The 17099-nt window shown below is 41.4% G+C and overlaps 1 protein-coding gene across 1 annotated transcript in view; it reads left to right on the top strand.

The window, feature by feature from the left end:
- Positions 1-17099, top strand: part of LOC136874456 (uncharacterized) — a 45061-nt gene that overhangs the window by 4326 nt on the left and 23636 nt on the right. Inside the window, exon 2 of the mRNA XM_067148085.2 lies at positions 15312-15467. Coding sequence (XP_067004186.2) covers positions 15312-15467 — 156 coding nt within the window. The remainder of the gene's footprint in view (positions 1-15311; positions 15468-17099) is intronic.

Raw genomic sequence — 17099 nt, 5'->3', positions numbered from 1 at the left:
GATTAACTATTGTTTTTAGAAAAGTGCACCATCCTCCAATGAGGGCGTGTAGGAGAAACTATGCCCAGGGGTATGGAGATATTCCCGTTGCAAGCTGGTTGAGGCGAGAATGTGTACCAAAATACAATTGGTAGTTATTGGAACTATAGAAGGGAAATTATTTCAGAATATTTATCTTGGTTCGTGTTCCACAACGCGTCAAGCGGAAATGAAAGCAATTAATGATTTGAATGTCAATGTGTACAGATAGTACCGCTTCCATGCTGAAATTTGTTAAAACTCTTAAAAACCTAAAGATCATTTGATTGGTTCCATATGTTGGTGTCATAAATTTTATTTCTTAGGAGAAATAGTGTAGAGAAATCTGAAAGGTCATAATTGTGTTACAATATTTCAAGTCTAGAAAGTGCTTTTAGAAATCCAAAGGAAATGAAATGGCAGTATAAAAGATTTGTTGCGAAATTTTATCCTTACCTCACACCAAAATTGTTTCCTGTTCCTGTTATGGCAAGATGGTCAAGTTGGTTTATTTCCGTGGAATATACAGTACGTTTGAGTATTTTGAAGCAATTGCATGTTTTTACAATCAGTACAATCCACTATCACCTCACGGTCAAAACGTAGTTGAGGAACATTCTTGTAATCCAGACAATTGTAAAATTCTGAAAATCTAGGCTTCCTTCGTTGCTTTGAATTTCAAGTTGATTACAAAACCTATATTAGAATATCAGACACGCAGGGAACATGCAGCACATTTATTAATTTCACGAAATGAATCTCTGAAAAGCAAATGTGAACTAATACACTGTTGCCAGTTTGATGTTCAAGTTAACAATGTAATTGAATAGACATGCAGTCCATAATTCATGGCAAGTATGTGCTACAGTACCGGCGGTTGTAAATTAGAAGTAGGGGGAGTGTCCAAAAATGTACATACACTAAAAATATATCTTTTTACAATTTATTTTACGTTGCACCGACGCAGGTAGGTGTTATGGCGACAATGGGATAGAAAAGGCATTGGAGTGAATGGAAGCGGCCTTGGCCTCAATTCAGGTACAACGCCAGCATTTGCCTAGTGTTAATATGGGAAACCACGGAAATTACTCTTTAGGACTGCCGACAAGGGGTCTCAAACGTACTATCTCCCGGATGCAAGCTCACTGCTGCGCGCCCCTAACCGCAAGGCCAACTCACCCGGTCCTACAAAAAAAAAAGTACCAGGGTTTGTGGGATGTAGCGAGCGTTGAGGTGGTGGTATACATTAAACCTGAAGAAACTACAAAATGATAAGATTTTTAAGCTGCACGAGTGAATTTAGACAGAGAGGTAAAGGGCGCCAATAATTTCTTGAGATATGGATTCAATTATCTACGATAAAACTTTCACCAAAAACAATATTACACACGCATTACAATTAAATAGAAGTACGTTGTGATTATACTATTAAAAACTTTTCAGAATTTGACTTCACACAAAGAAACTAACAGACATTAAAGAAACTGACGAATGCACGCAGCTAGTGAGCGAATCATACCTCAGTGTCCATGACAATCGCAATATATATATATATATATATATATATACACCCCTGTTGCCCTTCCTCACAGCACATGCTAAGTGTCCACTTCTTGCTGTGGCGCTATACAAATCGGTTGGCCGCGACGAACGACATATTGTACGTATTTCCGTTAATAATTTTGTTAATAATAAAAAGAAAATAAGTAGATGTAAGACAACAAGGCTTGTTCAAATTGCTTTATTTTAATAATTCATATAATTCCTGGTTTCAGTCGTATAAAATGGAATAAAAATATAACGTTTTCTCCACGTTTCATCGTCCCCATAATCGCCGCTACTGTGTGCTGAATCAACACTTTAAAATACTTAAATATTTCATGCACTATTGTATATTTTTGATGTAACAAAATTGCTTCACAAAGTCGGGGTGAATATTTTTTTATTTAAAGCAATGCTGCCGAAAAATGTTATTTGCTTTAAAGTTATGTAGAGTTATGTATACTAGCAAAGTATATTTACGGTAATAATGATAAATCCTTGCTCACTGTAATTGTAATACTGGAAGAATTAAAAGCAAAAGGTGATGCGTTTAGATAGTTTGTTAATAACTGTATGCAGTCATTGTGATTAGCTGCATCATACGCTGATCTTGAACGGTTTTCCTCACAGCACAATACAGTAGTGTCAGATGGGATAATAAGTATTAAGGAGCAAAATGTATTCACTCGTTGTATGCTGATGTTTCATGATTTAAAGACAGATTTCTCTGTGCACGACTTTGTTTTACGCTCCACACTTATGTAATATACAAACATAATGGAGTAGAGTTCATTTATTATTTACTATTTTCAAACTTTACAACCTCTTGTGGTGCAAACCTGAATTCCCGCTAAACACTGCTGGTTTACTTTTTATTTACCCTTTTATCTGCAGTGAAGTTGCAAGATATAAACGTACGTTAGCAATCAGACCAGATTTTCCACTGCCTGCTTTGTCAGGTGTGTAAAACTGTGCTACCGGCTAAGAATTTTGAACTTCAAGTTCCTTGAACAGAATGAAGGAATTATGTAATGAGTTTAGTCTTGAAACAGAAATTCAGGAAACGAACTTCATGGTAATTACCGCTGGATACCGTGGTTCAAATCCCGGTCACCCAATGTGAGATTTGTGCTGGACAAAGCGGAGGCAGGACAGGTTGTTCTTCGGGGTACTCCGGTTTTCCCTGTCATCTTTCATTGCAGCAACAGTCTTCATTACCATTTCATTTCATGTGTCAGTCATGTATCGTTGTCCCACAGGAGTACGACAGTCTTCGGCAGCCGGCACATTTCCTATCCTCGCCCCTGGATACGGCCTTCATTCATTCCATTCCTGACCCGGTCGAATGACTGGAAACGGGATGTGGATTTTCATTTCACTATTTTTAAACTTTATTTTCCCATGAGTGTTGCCAATGTTGTGTTTTGCAAAAAACATTCATTGATTTAATAAAACTGTGTATAATTTTACGGTACTAAAAATTATCACGAAATTTTCACGAAATAACTTCCATATTTTTAGCTATAAACACGTTATTTTACATATTTTCCACAAACATTTCTGAAAAATTAACACGAAAGGAACCATACTTTGCTAATAAAAAAGGAACTGCTAAATGAACTTGTAAAAATGAAATTGCAAGTCATTTGAAACTTAATCATTGCCTAGACTAGGCAAATGTGCAACGTTTATCTGTAGAAGTGAGTTCCATTTCTTTATTTCTTGTTCAATGTATACTGAATTTTGTTGTTGTTGTTGTTGTTGTAGGTAAGTATTCATCAATTGTCAGTAGCTTGTATAGAGAAAGTGAGCTGAGATTAATATTAACGTAAACGCCGAATAATTGAGTAAGATAAGCCTAGTCATTTGATACCAATTTCCATTATTTGACAACACAAAAAATAACTTTCTACTGCAGGAGGATCATAAATTAATATAGAGGGGGCCCAAATATTACAGATTCAACACTCATTTCAGCTCAGATATTTTGAATGAATGCAGAATGTACAACATACAAAACAATCATGCAATTCTTTTAAAAAATGCCCTGAAATTTATTTTTCCCATTCTGAAAGTGAAAAATGATGGCAGAAGAACTGGAGGTTGAAGTGAGTTTTAACGTTTCTTAGGTTACATTATTGGACAGTGAAATGGATTAGAAATATGATCCCTATACTTGCTCCACCTCCTGAGCAACACATTTAACGTGTTTCTGTACAATACTCCTGTCTTGGATATTTCACTATGTTGTGGAAACCTGACTTCTCACTAAACACTATTGGTTTAATTTTTATTTACTCTTTTATCTGCAATAGAGTTGCAAGATATAAACATACGTTAGCAATTAGGCCAGATTTTCAACTGCCTTCTTTCGAAGGTCAGTTATCGTAAACTCGAGTGTAAAACTGTGATACCGGCTAAGAATTTTGACTTCAAGTTCTTTAAAGACGATGAACGAAATTATGTAATGAGTTTAGTCTTAAAGCAAAAGTTCAGGTAATCAGGTAGCAAAAAATCAGCAACGCTGTTATCACACTGAACAGAAACACCGACACTCACTCTTAAATCATTAACACTTCAGGTGGAAGATAGACGTGTAAGATAGGGCACAGGCTAGAACTGAATAAGGTCTATTCAGATATCTAACAAATGCCGGGTGTGTGTTGTTCGTTAAAGAAGGGATGAACGTATGTAAGCACGATTGAAATTATTTTGTATCAGTTAATTGTATAATGTATGTTGGGTATTCAGCCCGAAGGCTGGTTTGATCCTCTGCAGCTTAGCCAACAGCTGTCATAAATAGCCTAGGCGTCACTGAAGAGGCGTACTAGGGAAATGAGGAGTGAGGTAGTTTCCCGTTGCTTTCCTCACCGAGCCAGCCGCTGCTATTACATATCAGTCTGCCAAGCCCACTGAAATGCATGCACTAACCGACACTATGAGCGATATTTTCACACCATTCATAACAGAGACTGGCTGCATAAGGAACGGTATTACTAGCATCACTCATACCTCAGTCACTTTCATATTGTCAAAGCCAAGGATGAGACTGAGACAGGTCAATAAAAGTAACAAATTTGATATAGCCCATACCAGAAGACATAGTGCACTCTAAACACTACATCTCGCCAGCAAAGGCATAGTTAATTGTATAAAATGACCAGTAAATACTTGCGGGCTCCACCCTCAATGAATCATTTTCTTCATAAATGTCCCCACAGACGTATTTACAAAGTTACGAGGTACCGGCAGTGAAGTAATGTCCATCTACTCCTGTGGTAATAGAATGTAATACTTATTATTGAACCTTTGAACTTCCCGTTTCATTGTTGGTCATCTGCCTCGGCTGCTTCGGTAGAGCAATATCGTACTCTCGGATCTTGCGGTCGTTCCGAGGTTTTTTCTGTCACTTCATCGACCTAACGCATAACTACTTCGGATGAGGAGCAAAAATATGCTTACTAAAATATTCATTCAATGTAAATTATTGGTTTATTAAATTTGCAAGAAAGTCGGTTAAATTTGTCACAACATGATATAACGCAGTCACAATGCACAATGTGAGTGGTAAAGTTATATTGAAATTGTTTATTATTGTATTCCAAAGATTGAAAACGCAGTGTAAGATTCGTGGACAGCAAAAGCCAGAAAATGGGAATAGAAAAACCTGAAAATCGGGCACCATTGATCCAAACGTTAACTGAGAGTTAACCCACACGATGCGTGGAAAATCTGACCTTTAACAAGTAGAATTCCATATTTGTATTTAATTAAGGTTATCCACCAGTCAACTATCCTATCGGATATCGGAACATCCCCCGAATGGATCCTTAATAGAACCAAATGAACTATCAGTTGCTTTGTATAGGTTGAGAAATATTACTTCAAAGCATGGTGTTCATTAAAATTAACAGCAATTGTCACTATCAAAAATAAGATTCCACCATGTATTGTCATCTCATGTTACCCTTAAGTTACAGAGGAATCCCGATGCCGAAACATGCACCATCCCAAACAGATCCTCAGAAGGAACCAACAACACTTGATCTGATGGGATCTTACGTCACACACAGTAGTTCTGAAGGAACTAAACTGCGAAATGGAAGAAAACATTAATCCATTATGCGTTTAGAAGAAACGCCGAACACTGAAATTAAAAAAGTGGCAGTTCACTTCAAAATGTGCTTATCAAACCAACTTTCAGGTTATGAAACAGTTACGACGTTAAATTCGTTAAAATACAAGTGTACATTTAAAACAAACAACAGGAAATCTTTCCAATCTATAGAGTGTATATAAAAGAACTTGTCCTGACTGACTGATTTATCATCGCCGAGCCAGAACTACTCGACGTAAAGAAATGAAATTTTTGGGACACATTCATATTAACATGTAGGTGCTCGCTAAGGGGGAATTTTGGATATTCCATCGCTAAAAGGGTGAATTTTTAAAAGGAGGATATCTATATCTCAAAAACTTAAACGTTTGCAGACGTAAAAATTGGTATTTGGAATCCCCTTTAAAAATAAAGAAACACGTATTTTTTCGTTTTCGGAAAATCTCATTAGGAGGATGAAAAGAGGGGAAAAAGGGGTTCAACACCTATTATGAGGAGACTTATATCTCAAAAACTGAAGGCGTTACAGACATGAAAATTGGTATTTTTGATTCTCCTTTGAAAATAAAGAAATACGCATTTTTGTGTTTTTGGATAATCCTATGAATATGGGGTGAACAGGTGTGACAAACGGGGTGAAATAAAAAAAAATGACTGTATCTGCAAATTATCTCATAAACGTAACATATAACAGATCTGAAAACTGGTATTTGGAATTTCCTGTAAAATTAAAGAAACATAAATATTTTTTTCCGAAAATTCACTTAAGGGGAACTGAGAAACGGAGTGAATTTTGAAAATTGGCCTATCTACAGTATATCTCAAAAACTTAACATATCGCAGATGTGAAACTTGGTATTTGGAATGTCCTTTAAAAGTAAGGAAACACGTATTCTTTTGTTTTCGGAAAGAATCTTTAACGGGGGGGGGGGGGGGGGTTGAAAGGATTGATAAATTAGCAGAATTATTTTTATGAGAATGTATACCAGGTGGCTCCCGGACGCCGTACTTTCTACTTATAAATGTCCCGCATGCATAAGTGATGTGTGGGGTGTCTACCACCTAATTTTAACAGGGTAACTACTGCCAGCGGGCAGGTTACGTCAGAATATGAAGAGATAAGAAACAGAGTCACACTCGCAGCATGTTACTCAGCGTTCCCGGTCGAATGCACCCCTTGCATTAGTAAACATCGTTTTCGACCGCATACTTCTAGGCTGGTGTATGGTACAGCCGCACTATATTTACTGTCTGCTTATCGACAATGGCTAGTGTGTTTTAATTGGACTGCCAGGTCGGAATGCAACCGACGCTCCAAACAGACATATGCCGTCTACACAAGTATTTCACCGAACAGTACCGTGTTTGTTTCATACACGCAACTCTTTTATCGCGTGGAATGTCTACACGTGTATAAATTAACACGTTATTAAATTTCCTTTTCTGCATCTTTGGCGTGTTACCAAACAGTTGCGGCGATTAGGGGGTGGGGCGAGAAGGGAACGTCGCCCCCGCCCCTCGCCACTTTGTGGAGTAAACATTACATATTCACTTTAGCCACCTGGAACTAGTTATTATTATTATTATTATTATTATTATTATTATTGCTAATTGCTTTACGTCGCACCGACCACAGATAGGACTTATGGCGACGATGGGATAGGAAAGGCCTAGGAGTTGGAAGGAACCGGCCGTGGCCTTAATTAAGGTACAGCACCATCATTTGCGTGGTGTGAAAATGGGAAACCACGGAAAACCATCTTCAGGGCTGCCCACAGTGGGATTCGAACCCACGATCTCCCGGATGCAAGCTCACAGCCAATTAGTTTTAAAAGAAACGTTATCTGTACAAGCCTTTGTGTCTTATCTGCTAATTCTTTCCTTTATTTTCTTTAATTTTATTAACATAATGTTTGGCGGAAATAAGCACCAAATGCCGTTCGTCGCGGCTAACTGATTTGTATAGCGCTACGGCAAGTAGTGGAGACTTTGCATGTGCTGTGGGGAAGGGTAGTAGGGGTATAAGGTTTCTGCCAAGGTCGTGGACACTGAGTTATAATTCACCCGTATGACGCACGCATTCGTCAGTCTGGCAGCCTCTTCAGTGTCTGTTAGTTCCTTAGTGTGTATTAAAATACTAAATAACTTTTAATTGCATGATCATGCCGTACTTCTATTTAATTGTACCGGCTGAGCTAGCCGTGGAGTTAGGGCCGCGCAGCTGCGAGCTCGCAACCGGGTGATAGTGGTTTCGAATCCCACTGCCGGCAGCCCTGAAGACGGTTTTCCGTGGTTTCCCATTTTCACACCAAGAAAATGCTGGGGCTGTACCTTATTTAAGACCGTGGACGTTTCCTTTCCACGCGTAGCCTTTCCCTGTCTCATCGTAGCCATAATTCCTATCTGTGTCGTTCCGACGTAAAACCAATTGTGTACCGGGCGAGTTGGCCGTGCGCGTAGAGGCGCGCGGCTGTGAGCTTGCATCCGGGAGATAGTAGGTTCGAATCCCACTATCGGCAGCCCTGAAGATGGTTTTCCGTGGTTTCCCATTTTCACACCAGGCAAATGCTGGGGTTGTACCTTAATTAAGGCCACGGCCGCTTCCTTCCAACTCCTAGGCCTTTCCTATCCCATCGTCGCCATAAGACCTATCTGTGTCGGTGCGACGTAAAACCCCTAGCAAAAAAAAAAGAACAATTGTAAAAAAATATTCTACTATTTTGCTTTACGTCGCACCGACGCAGATAGGTTTTATGGCGACGATGGGACGGGAATGGTCTACAGCCTATATATGGTTCATTCATTACTTCCCTGACCCGGTCAATGACTGGAAAACAGGTTGTAGGTCTTCAGTAATAAAGAAGATCAATGCTGACCAAGATCTTATATCTGACTGGATCCACCCCAGCCAAGACAAAGAAAACGAGGCTCTTCACTCAACAGCTGATAAGAGGCGGATAACAGCGCTCTTTCGCCCTAGAGTGATCTCGACCAACTAGAGGCATTCGCACAGGGCTGATGAGAAAGGAACTTATTGGTAGAAATGTGAACATTCGAAGATAATAGCTTCGATACAAGTCTGACGCAGGGAGCAGGTAAAGATGAAAATTAAAATTAAAATTTGTCAGTTACTTTCTTTAAAAGTCCCACCGCTGTCCGGAGAATGATTTTCCGTCGTTTCCCGTTCACCTCACGGAAGTCAATGTCGGGACAGTTATTTGTTAGGCCACGGCCTCTCCTCTCTCAGTTTCTCCACACCTCAAATCACCGCATCACGTCTCCTGGCCTAAGAAAGGGTGGTGCCATGCATGGGACCGACCGTATCCCGTCAATGCAGGGAATTAAAACAATTTCGTAGTAGCAAGAACATTTCTTTTCCTGAGAATGTAATTAATAAAAGTAAATGAAACTGAATATTTAAATGGAACGGAGCAGTGTCGTATTCACCACCACAATTACTGATGGAGAACGGATAGCAAGTGATAGGTATAGTTGAGGTTTGATGCTTTTCGGTCGGGGACCCAGCTCGTCCACCGTAACTTTGAGATATTCTAGATAAGCCTTTTGACGTTGGGCACTGGTAAACTTCGAATTTATGGAATTATAAGTACTATGAGCAAAGAATTTTCTGAAGCCATTGGTGCTGAATCAGATTTTTTAGGGTGCAGACATGGTCATTTCATCTCTAGATGATGTTAAGACGTCATAATAATGTCATGACCTGAACTATGAGGCCAAATCGTAACATCACCGTTTCCCTTCGGAGGAACCCAGGCTATCAGGTGCCATATGGTTGAGTCTAGGACGTCATAATGACGTCTTATCTTGCCCACGAACGCTATTTTAAACTCACACAGGCTCCTATTGGAGGATCCTTATGATCAAGTAAACGACCAAGGTTTATTTTGAGGGCGAGAGTGTCCTCTAATTCCCCTGGGGTCACCTCCCGACTACGAAAAAAAGTAGGGAGGGGAGAGAGGGTTACCTACCTGGCCCATCTCCCGACACGATCAAAAATATGTCAGTTTTCCTTGCCGTTGAGAGCCGGCTGGCTGCTTTCCCGAGTTCGGGAGAACTGCGAGGGGTTTTTTTTTTTTTTTTTTTTTTTTTTTTTTTTTTTTTTTTTTTTTTTTTTTTTTTGCGGGGTACCAGAATCCCGCACTCGCCGCGTGGAGATTCACTCTAATACACTTCACCAGCTACATGCCGTTAGTTCTAAGAAGAAAGAGTCAGCACGCTGATTGGAAGCGTGATACTGCAGTTAGTACCTGCCAGTCCACATACCCAGCATGCTACCAGGCCATATGTGTTAATGAGGTATCATAGTGGTGTGATCGGGTAGGAAAAGTCAGAACAAAACCTTATAGGCAGAAATGGAAAAATGCCTACAAGTGAAACATGACATTTTGTAAGTAGCGCATGCAAGGATGTGGTTCTGGAAGGGTCCATTTGATAGTGTTATTTAGGAACACGTATCATGCCCAAGGCATTAGCCCGTTGCACACGCCCGTCCAGTTAATCAAGGGATCAGCCCTTCTGGGCACTGCTGTGACTAGCCGGAAACTTGGCAATTTCCGAGCCATGCTTCGAGAAATCCTAAAACCTGCCCTACTGCCCGATTCCCTTGGGGTCCCTTTTACCCAGTCTGCGATCCCGGAGAATGAGGCCACGCTCGCCGAGGCGGGGACCTGATGAAAGTTTGCGGCATATGATGCCCAGCCTCCTTCCTCCTCACCCGAGCCGTTGCTATGTATACCGGAAAACTGCTGTGAGAAGCCGGGTTGTGGTGATCACAACCAAAGCATCTGCACCGAACTTGGAGCCAAAAAAATTATCTGACGGTGGCCTCACCTAATATTGCGGAAACTCAACATGAGTTGCAGAGGAGAACTTGTAGTCTCACCTGACTGCCACTAGCTGTATGGCTCTCTCCTGGTGGGCCTGCGCACGGCCAACTCAAAATTCCGGTCTGCTACACATGACAGTTCCATAGTGATGACGTCAGCCTTTTAGTGCATTGTATGGAGGTACGAGTCTTGTTCTCGTGGTGGTTTGGTAGCACGTTGTTGTTATTTCAACGTTATTAGAGGTTTTTCCAAGTGACAACTATATAAAAACGCATCAGTAAACGACTATTTTCAACAATAGTATGTGTTAAATACTATAGCATTGTAATTTCAGGAGCCTAGTGTTAGGAAGTATTCGTAGGTTATGTGATAGGATAGGTGAATTCACTGAGCTATTATGAATTTTAAGTACTCTAAAGCTTATTATTTAATTATGATTATTATAATAATAATGTGTTAGTGTAATGTACGCTCCTTTTTGCAAAACGGTACGAAGGCGTAGTGTGCCTGGATGTACATCCAATTACCGTTCAAACAAGGAGGTGGCTATCTCAACATTTGCGTTTCCTAGCATAAGGAGAAGCGAGCTAAATGGATTCATGCTATACACCGAGCTAATTTTGATCCCAGTATATGCCTATGTCGGTATCAAACATTTTTCCGAAAATCACATTATTCGAGTTGACACTGCAAAAAGATCAGACTGTTCAGTTTTAACTGTGCCTAGGATAAATCCAAAATTAACTGACGATGCTGTGACAGCTATACTTCCTGGGTAACCGTCATATATTTCTCAACCGACACCTGCCAAACGAAAATCGCCAGAAGAAAGGAGAGAGGGTAATTTGCAGAATGAACTTCAAGACTATGTGCTCAAATAAGTGTAATAAAATGTCATTTTAGACAGCAACAGTTTGCCTAGTGACCATTATACTATTTTTAATTTGTTGTGGAGAGCTACACGTTAACTGAGACCTTGGCACCTGATTCAATGATGCATTTTTAAACAGTAGAAATCGTAGGGATGTTTCTTTCAACGTTTTAATAATGAAAGTTGAAGAACCTGGTCATTTCTGTGACAAGTGTGGGTGTGTGCAGTAGAGTTAATAAGTGCTGTGGCCAATATCTATCATACCATTACAGATATTTTTTCTAACAGTTATTCATAAATAATTAATGCCACTATGTGCTCAAATAAGTGTACTATAATTACATTTTAGAGACAGCAACAGTTTGCCAAGTGACCGTCATACTACTTTTCAAATTGTGGAAAGCTACACATTAACTCAGACCTTGATATCTGATTCAAAAGTGCATTTTTAGTGGAAATCGTAGGGATGTTTCTTTCAATGTTTTTAAAAACCTGTGACAAGTGTGGGTATGTGCTGCTGAGTTAATGAGTGTTGTGACCAAGATCTGTGATATTTTGGAAAATATTTTCTTTAACAGTTATTCATAAATAATATATTTGTCGTATGTATTCTTTTGATAGTGTTTCTTCGATGTTAGGTGTTTATAGGCTTATTGCATTTCCTTTGCCACATTGTGAGAAAAAGTATCTTATCAACAAGATAGGAATTACACGCGACGACGGAGACTGAGCACTATACGCGTGACGTCACAACTATTGGTAGCAGGCCTCTATATATCAAGATGGCCGTGGCCTGCGTCGTCATCTTCCCGGTTCGTGGGCGGCGTCTACTTCCTGCCGGTGGTCTCTTCTCAGCGGGAGAAGTCTCTTCCTGATGATCACTCTTCTCCCGGCCTGGGGTCCCTGGGTTAGCGCGGGTGCCGGCAATTCCTTCCGCGTGGCTGACGCCAGCTTTGCCGCGTTCTGGCACCTTAGTGTTTGCCGTGTCCTGAGGGGTACACAGTGATGTCTGCACCGTGAAGGAGGCGCTAGCAGGCCGTGTCTTAGTAGGAGCCTCCGAACGGCATGGGCTGTCCTTCACCACTGCTGTGGTACTGTCTACCGTCTGGAGTTCATTCCTCGATTGGGTCCGGGTGGTGTGCCCTTCCTGGTTGGTCCGTGATGGCTTCGGAGTATCCTGGTCATTGGCATTGGTCGGCGTCCATTTGGTTGTACTGAGCCGCATGTCCTGAGTCTGTGTCCAGTTGGTGGAACCGTACCGATCGGTCGTCCGACTCGTTGGCTGAACGGTCAGCGTACTGGCCAATGGTTCAGAGGGTCCTGGGTTCGATTCCCGGCCGGGTCGGGGATTTTAACCTTAAGTGGTTAATTCCAGTGGCACGGGGGCTGGGTGTATGTGTTGTCTTCATCATCATTTCATCCTCCTCACGACGCGCAGGTCACCTACGGGTGTCAAATAGAAAGACCTGCACCTGGCGAGCCGAACCCGTCCTGGGATATCCCGGCACTAAAAGCCATACGACATTTCATTTTCACCGATCGGTCTGGGTCCGCAGTCGCGACGCCAGGGTGCGTCCTTGTCCACCTCAGTCTTCACGTTCTAGGCCTCCACTGGAATTGGTAGGCACAGGTCGGTACCGACCGACTTGTTCCTCAGCCACTTGTCCCTCTTGGCGGACTGCGTCATGGCGGTGGTTTTCCCTGGTATCGACCGTTGCTTCTGTCCGGTGCCGGAAAGTCGCACGATCTGAAACAATCTGGAGAGATATGCCGAAATCTTGTTGAGGTGTTCGGCTTCCTTGCGCCTAATAATTAAGCCTCCTGAGAGGAAGCTCTCGATGTATGTAGTCGGTGACGTCCTACTCCATCCCGCCGGAGGGTAGCGTAGTCGATGGAAAGGTTTCTACTCAGCTCGCTCGGGAGTTCCGTCCTGTAGTACACAAGGAGAATCGGCATCCGTGGGTCTACGTAGCTCTCCCGGCACATGAACTAATCGAAGTGCTCACATCCTTCCCTGTAGTAGTAGTAGTAGTAGTAGCATTCTACGTCGTCTGTTATACTTCCTCCTGAAATAAAGCCTGGAAGTGTTAGCACTGAGAAGTACTTATAGACAATGCTGTTTACAATGTACTTAAAAGTACGCCACTACTGACAAAGCTTGCCTTCTTGGAACTCACCTATTTATACAGCTCTTAAAGGTAATGGGTAGGGCGTTTGGGGGCAGGTTGAGGGTGGTGAAGAGGATTGTGAAGAGTGGGAAGGCGATTGAGGAAAGGAGGGTATTCATACAACTAGAGCAACCTGACGGCTTGTTCGTGAGGTACTAGCTACGATGTTGACTAACAGACAGATGGCGTCAGCAGTTGGTTTCATGTCCTCTACTAGGTCGTGCTAATTAGCAAGACTGCAGCATATTGAATCTTCAACATTTTAGAATTACGATGAGTCACAAAATCCCCTCAAAAGTACTTTATACAAATTTTAAGTCATTTATTGTTCGTAAATCAAGACATTTTGCTGAAGATGCACGTTTTCGCATCAATAGTTTCATTATCTGTTATTTTCTCTCAGTATATTTGAAGACCGCCTCTGTGGTGTAGTGGTTAGCGTGATTAGCTGCCACCCCCGGAGGCCCGGGTTCGATTCCCGGCTCTGCCACGAAATTTGAAAAGTGGTATGAGGGCTGGAACGGGGTCCACTCAGCCTCGGGAGGTCAACTGAGTAGAGGTGGGTTCGATTCCCACCTCCGCCATCCTGGAAGTGGTTTTCCGTGGTTTCCCACTTCTCCTCCAGGCGAATGCCGGTATGGTACCTAACATAAGGCCACGGCCGCTTCCTTCCTTCCTTGCCTATCCTTTCCAATCTTCCCATCCCTCCACAAGGCCCCTGTTCAGCATAGCAGGTGAGCCAGCCTGGGCGAGGTACTGGTCATTCTCCCCAGTTGTATCCCCGACCAAGAGTCTGAAGCTCCAGGACACTGCCCTTGAGGAGGTAGAGGTGGGATCCCTCGCTGTGTCCGAGGGAAAAGCCGACCCTGGAGGGTAAACAGATGATGATGATGATGATGATGATATTTGAAGAACTCACCGAGGTGAATCAAAAGACACCTCGTACGAGGTGCTACTTAGCGGCAATTAAACCTACACTAATTGACAGCCACGCGATCGGCGATTTTAGTGCCTCAGGATGGCGGTTCTACTATATCACCCAGTGGTCCGACTCTTGTCTCTTGTTATCCGCCGCCCTGAAGTTGATTTTCCGTGTTTTCTAATTTCCACACCAAGCAAATTCTAGGGCTGTACCTTAATTAAGACCACGGTAACTTCCTTCCCACTCCTAGCCTTTTCCTATCCCAAGGACGCAATAACACCTGTCTCTGTCGGTGCCACGTTGTAAGACCCTTGTTGCTAGATACAGTAGCCCTCATTCTTTTCAATGAGATATTGAGCAGTGTCGTTGCAGGTGTCGTCAAAGCAGATATTTTAAATTCTCCATGCGTTTGTAAAGCACGCCAGTCTTTTTCGGGTTTCTTCCAAGCTGTCGCCACTGTTCTCCTTCCTCTCCTTCCTGATTGATTTCCTAATTTATTGCGGTTAGCACTGGATGTGAATATCACCAAATATAGCGTCTGAATGTTGTTCCTGGACTAAACCGTATAGGGACGGATATATTCACATCTCTCTGCTGCTTCGTAGTGTGTTGCACGTAGACAAGGAGTCGTGTATTAATACTAATAAAAATACCCCGTCCCTGAGCCAGGGGATTTATCAATTCACAATAAAAATTTAGGTCCACCAGGATTTTAACCCAGGGCCTTCTGAAACGTAGGTCAGTTTGGATACAGTTAAGGAGGTGGACTTTGAAATTTTCATCACTGATTTCTGTGTAACTAATTACAATAAATTTATTTTTCCAGGGCCCCTACGAAGTAAATGTCCTGGAGTTTATCGAGTGTCAGAATATGACCGACAACAGGATGAAGTACACGACAAAACTAACAAAGAAGAGTAAGAGCGAGAAAGTGTGGTCAACTAATTTCACTCTGCCTGTCGATATGGACGAAAATTCAAAAGTAAGTGGCCTAGATGTTCGTCAACCCCATACGGAGCTGAAAAGGTTTCGTTCGTCCGTCCGAGATCTTCGTTGACGTAGTCCATTTGCTGGGCACTGGATACATCAATGGTTCAACGATCCGACGAATCGAGTACCTTCACTCCTCTGTATTGTAATATAATATGTTTATATATCTGTCTATCTATCTATCTATCTATCTATCTATCTATCTATCTATCTATCTATCTATCTATCTATCTATATATCTATCTATCTCCTTTACATTAAGGTATGGCTAAACTTTCAGGGCACATTCCTTATCGTTACAGCAGGCATGTTACCTGTATAAAATCGTTTTTCTGCCTGAATAGTGACCGGAAAGTACAAATACTATAATTATTTTCACGAGAGTTTAATGTCTACGCTACCAGGAAAGAAAGAGTTACGATTTGCTGAGCGTGTAGTACCGACGTCCACTCCGTCAATGTCTCGTGTTCGGACGTACAGTGCTACCTATCGCATACGACAACAGTGCGAAGATCTCAACTTCTGCATATACGACTAAACCTGGATTATGTTCACTTAGTTTATTGAACACATTCACAATGCACAGCCTATGGTCACTTCTGAGCGGTTTTCCTCTTTTGTGCTTCACTACACGCGAATGTCCTAACGCTTGTTCCATTTCTCTCACTGTGAATACTGACTCAGGGACTGCTGGAAGATGCAACAACTTATCTCCACAGTGTACAACTTGGGGCTTTCCCCCACTACATGAAGACTTCCTGTATTACACCAAGCCTTGTGCCTTCATTTCTCGTTATTTAATCCTATTTTATAAACAAATATATATAAATGTATATTTATAAGATTTCGCACTCTTCCAAACTCTCTAAATGTAATAAAATAAAATAAAATTAATTCGAGGTACTACTTTTCTTCGAGCTCGCATACAGTCTAAATTGAATCGATAATATGATCGATCATTATGAATTTTCTAAACATTTATTATCTTACGCCAACAACTGTGTCACACATACATTATTTAACATTTCTCGATGCGAATCTTGTTCCTAGCATGAATTCTATAGTTTGGCTTTGTTGTGTAAACAACAACAGTACTAGTACGTAAAGTGTACATCAGATGTCGCACAGCGATGCATAAGTGATTCGTAGTTTGTGTTTCAAAGGTTGCCAATACGAATCTCGAAGATAACCGAGGTCGACCGATTCAGCACTAGGGGGTGTATGTATTACTAAAAGGTGCGCGTACTGTATGTCAAGTCCACGTGGAAAGGTAAGGTGCTCCGTCTATTTCTTTACGTCAGGATTAATCTCTTGTGAACAGAAGTATACCTGTGTCGAATTCAGCTTATTATTTTCTGTTTGTTTGTTTGTTTGTTTATTTGTTTGTTTGTTTGTTTGTTTGTTTGTTTGTTACAGCATCTCGGGAAAACGGACTGTTGGATTTTCATAAAACTCGACCTTTATGCTTAAGATATGGCCGAGTAGGATCTCAGCTATAAATCGTTAACCGGGAGGAAGCTTCAGTAGGACATCGGGTATAAAATTCGATGTATTTCTTTTATGGATTTTTTTAGAGGAAAAGTGCACATGATCGTTATCTTTTAAAATATAATTTACAAACTTT

Source organism: Anabrus simplex, chromosome 5 (assembly GCF_040414725.1).
Source record: "Anabrus simplex isolate iqAnaSimp1 chromosome 5, ASM4041472v1, whole genome shotgun sequence".
NCBI classification, from domain to species: domain Eukaryota; kingdom Metazoa; phylum Arthropoda; class Insecta; order Orthoptera; family Tettigoniidae; genus Anabrus; species Anabrus simplex.
This window is presented reverse-complemented; position numbering and strand designations above follow the sequence as displayed.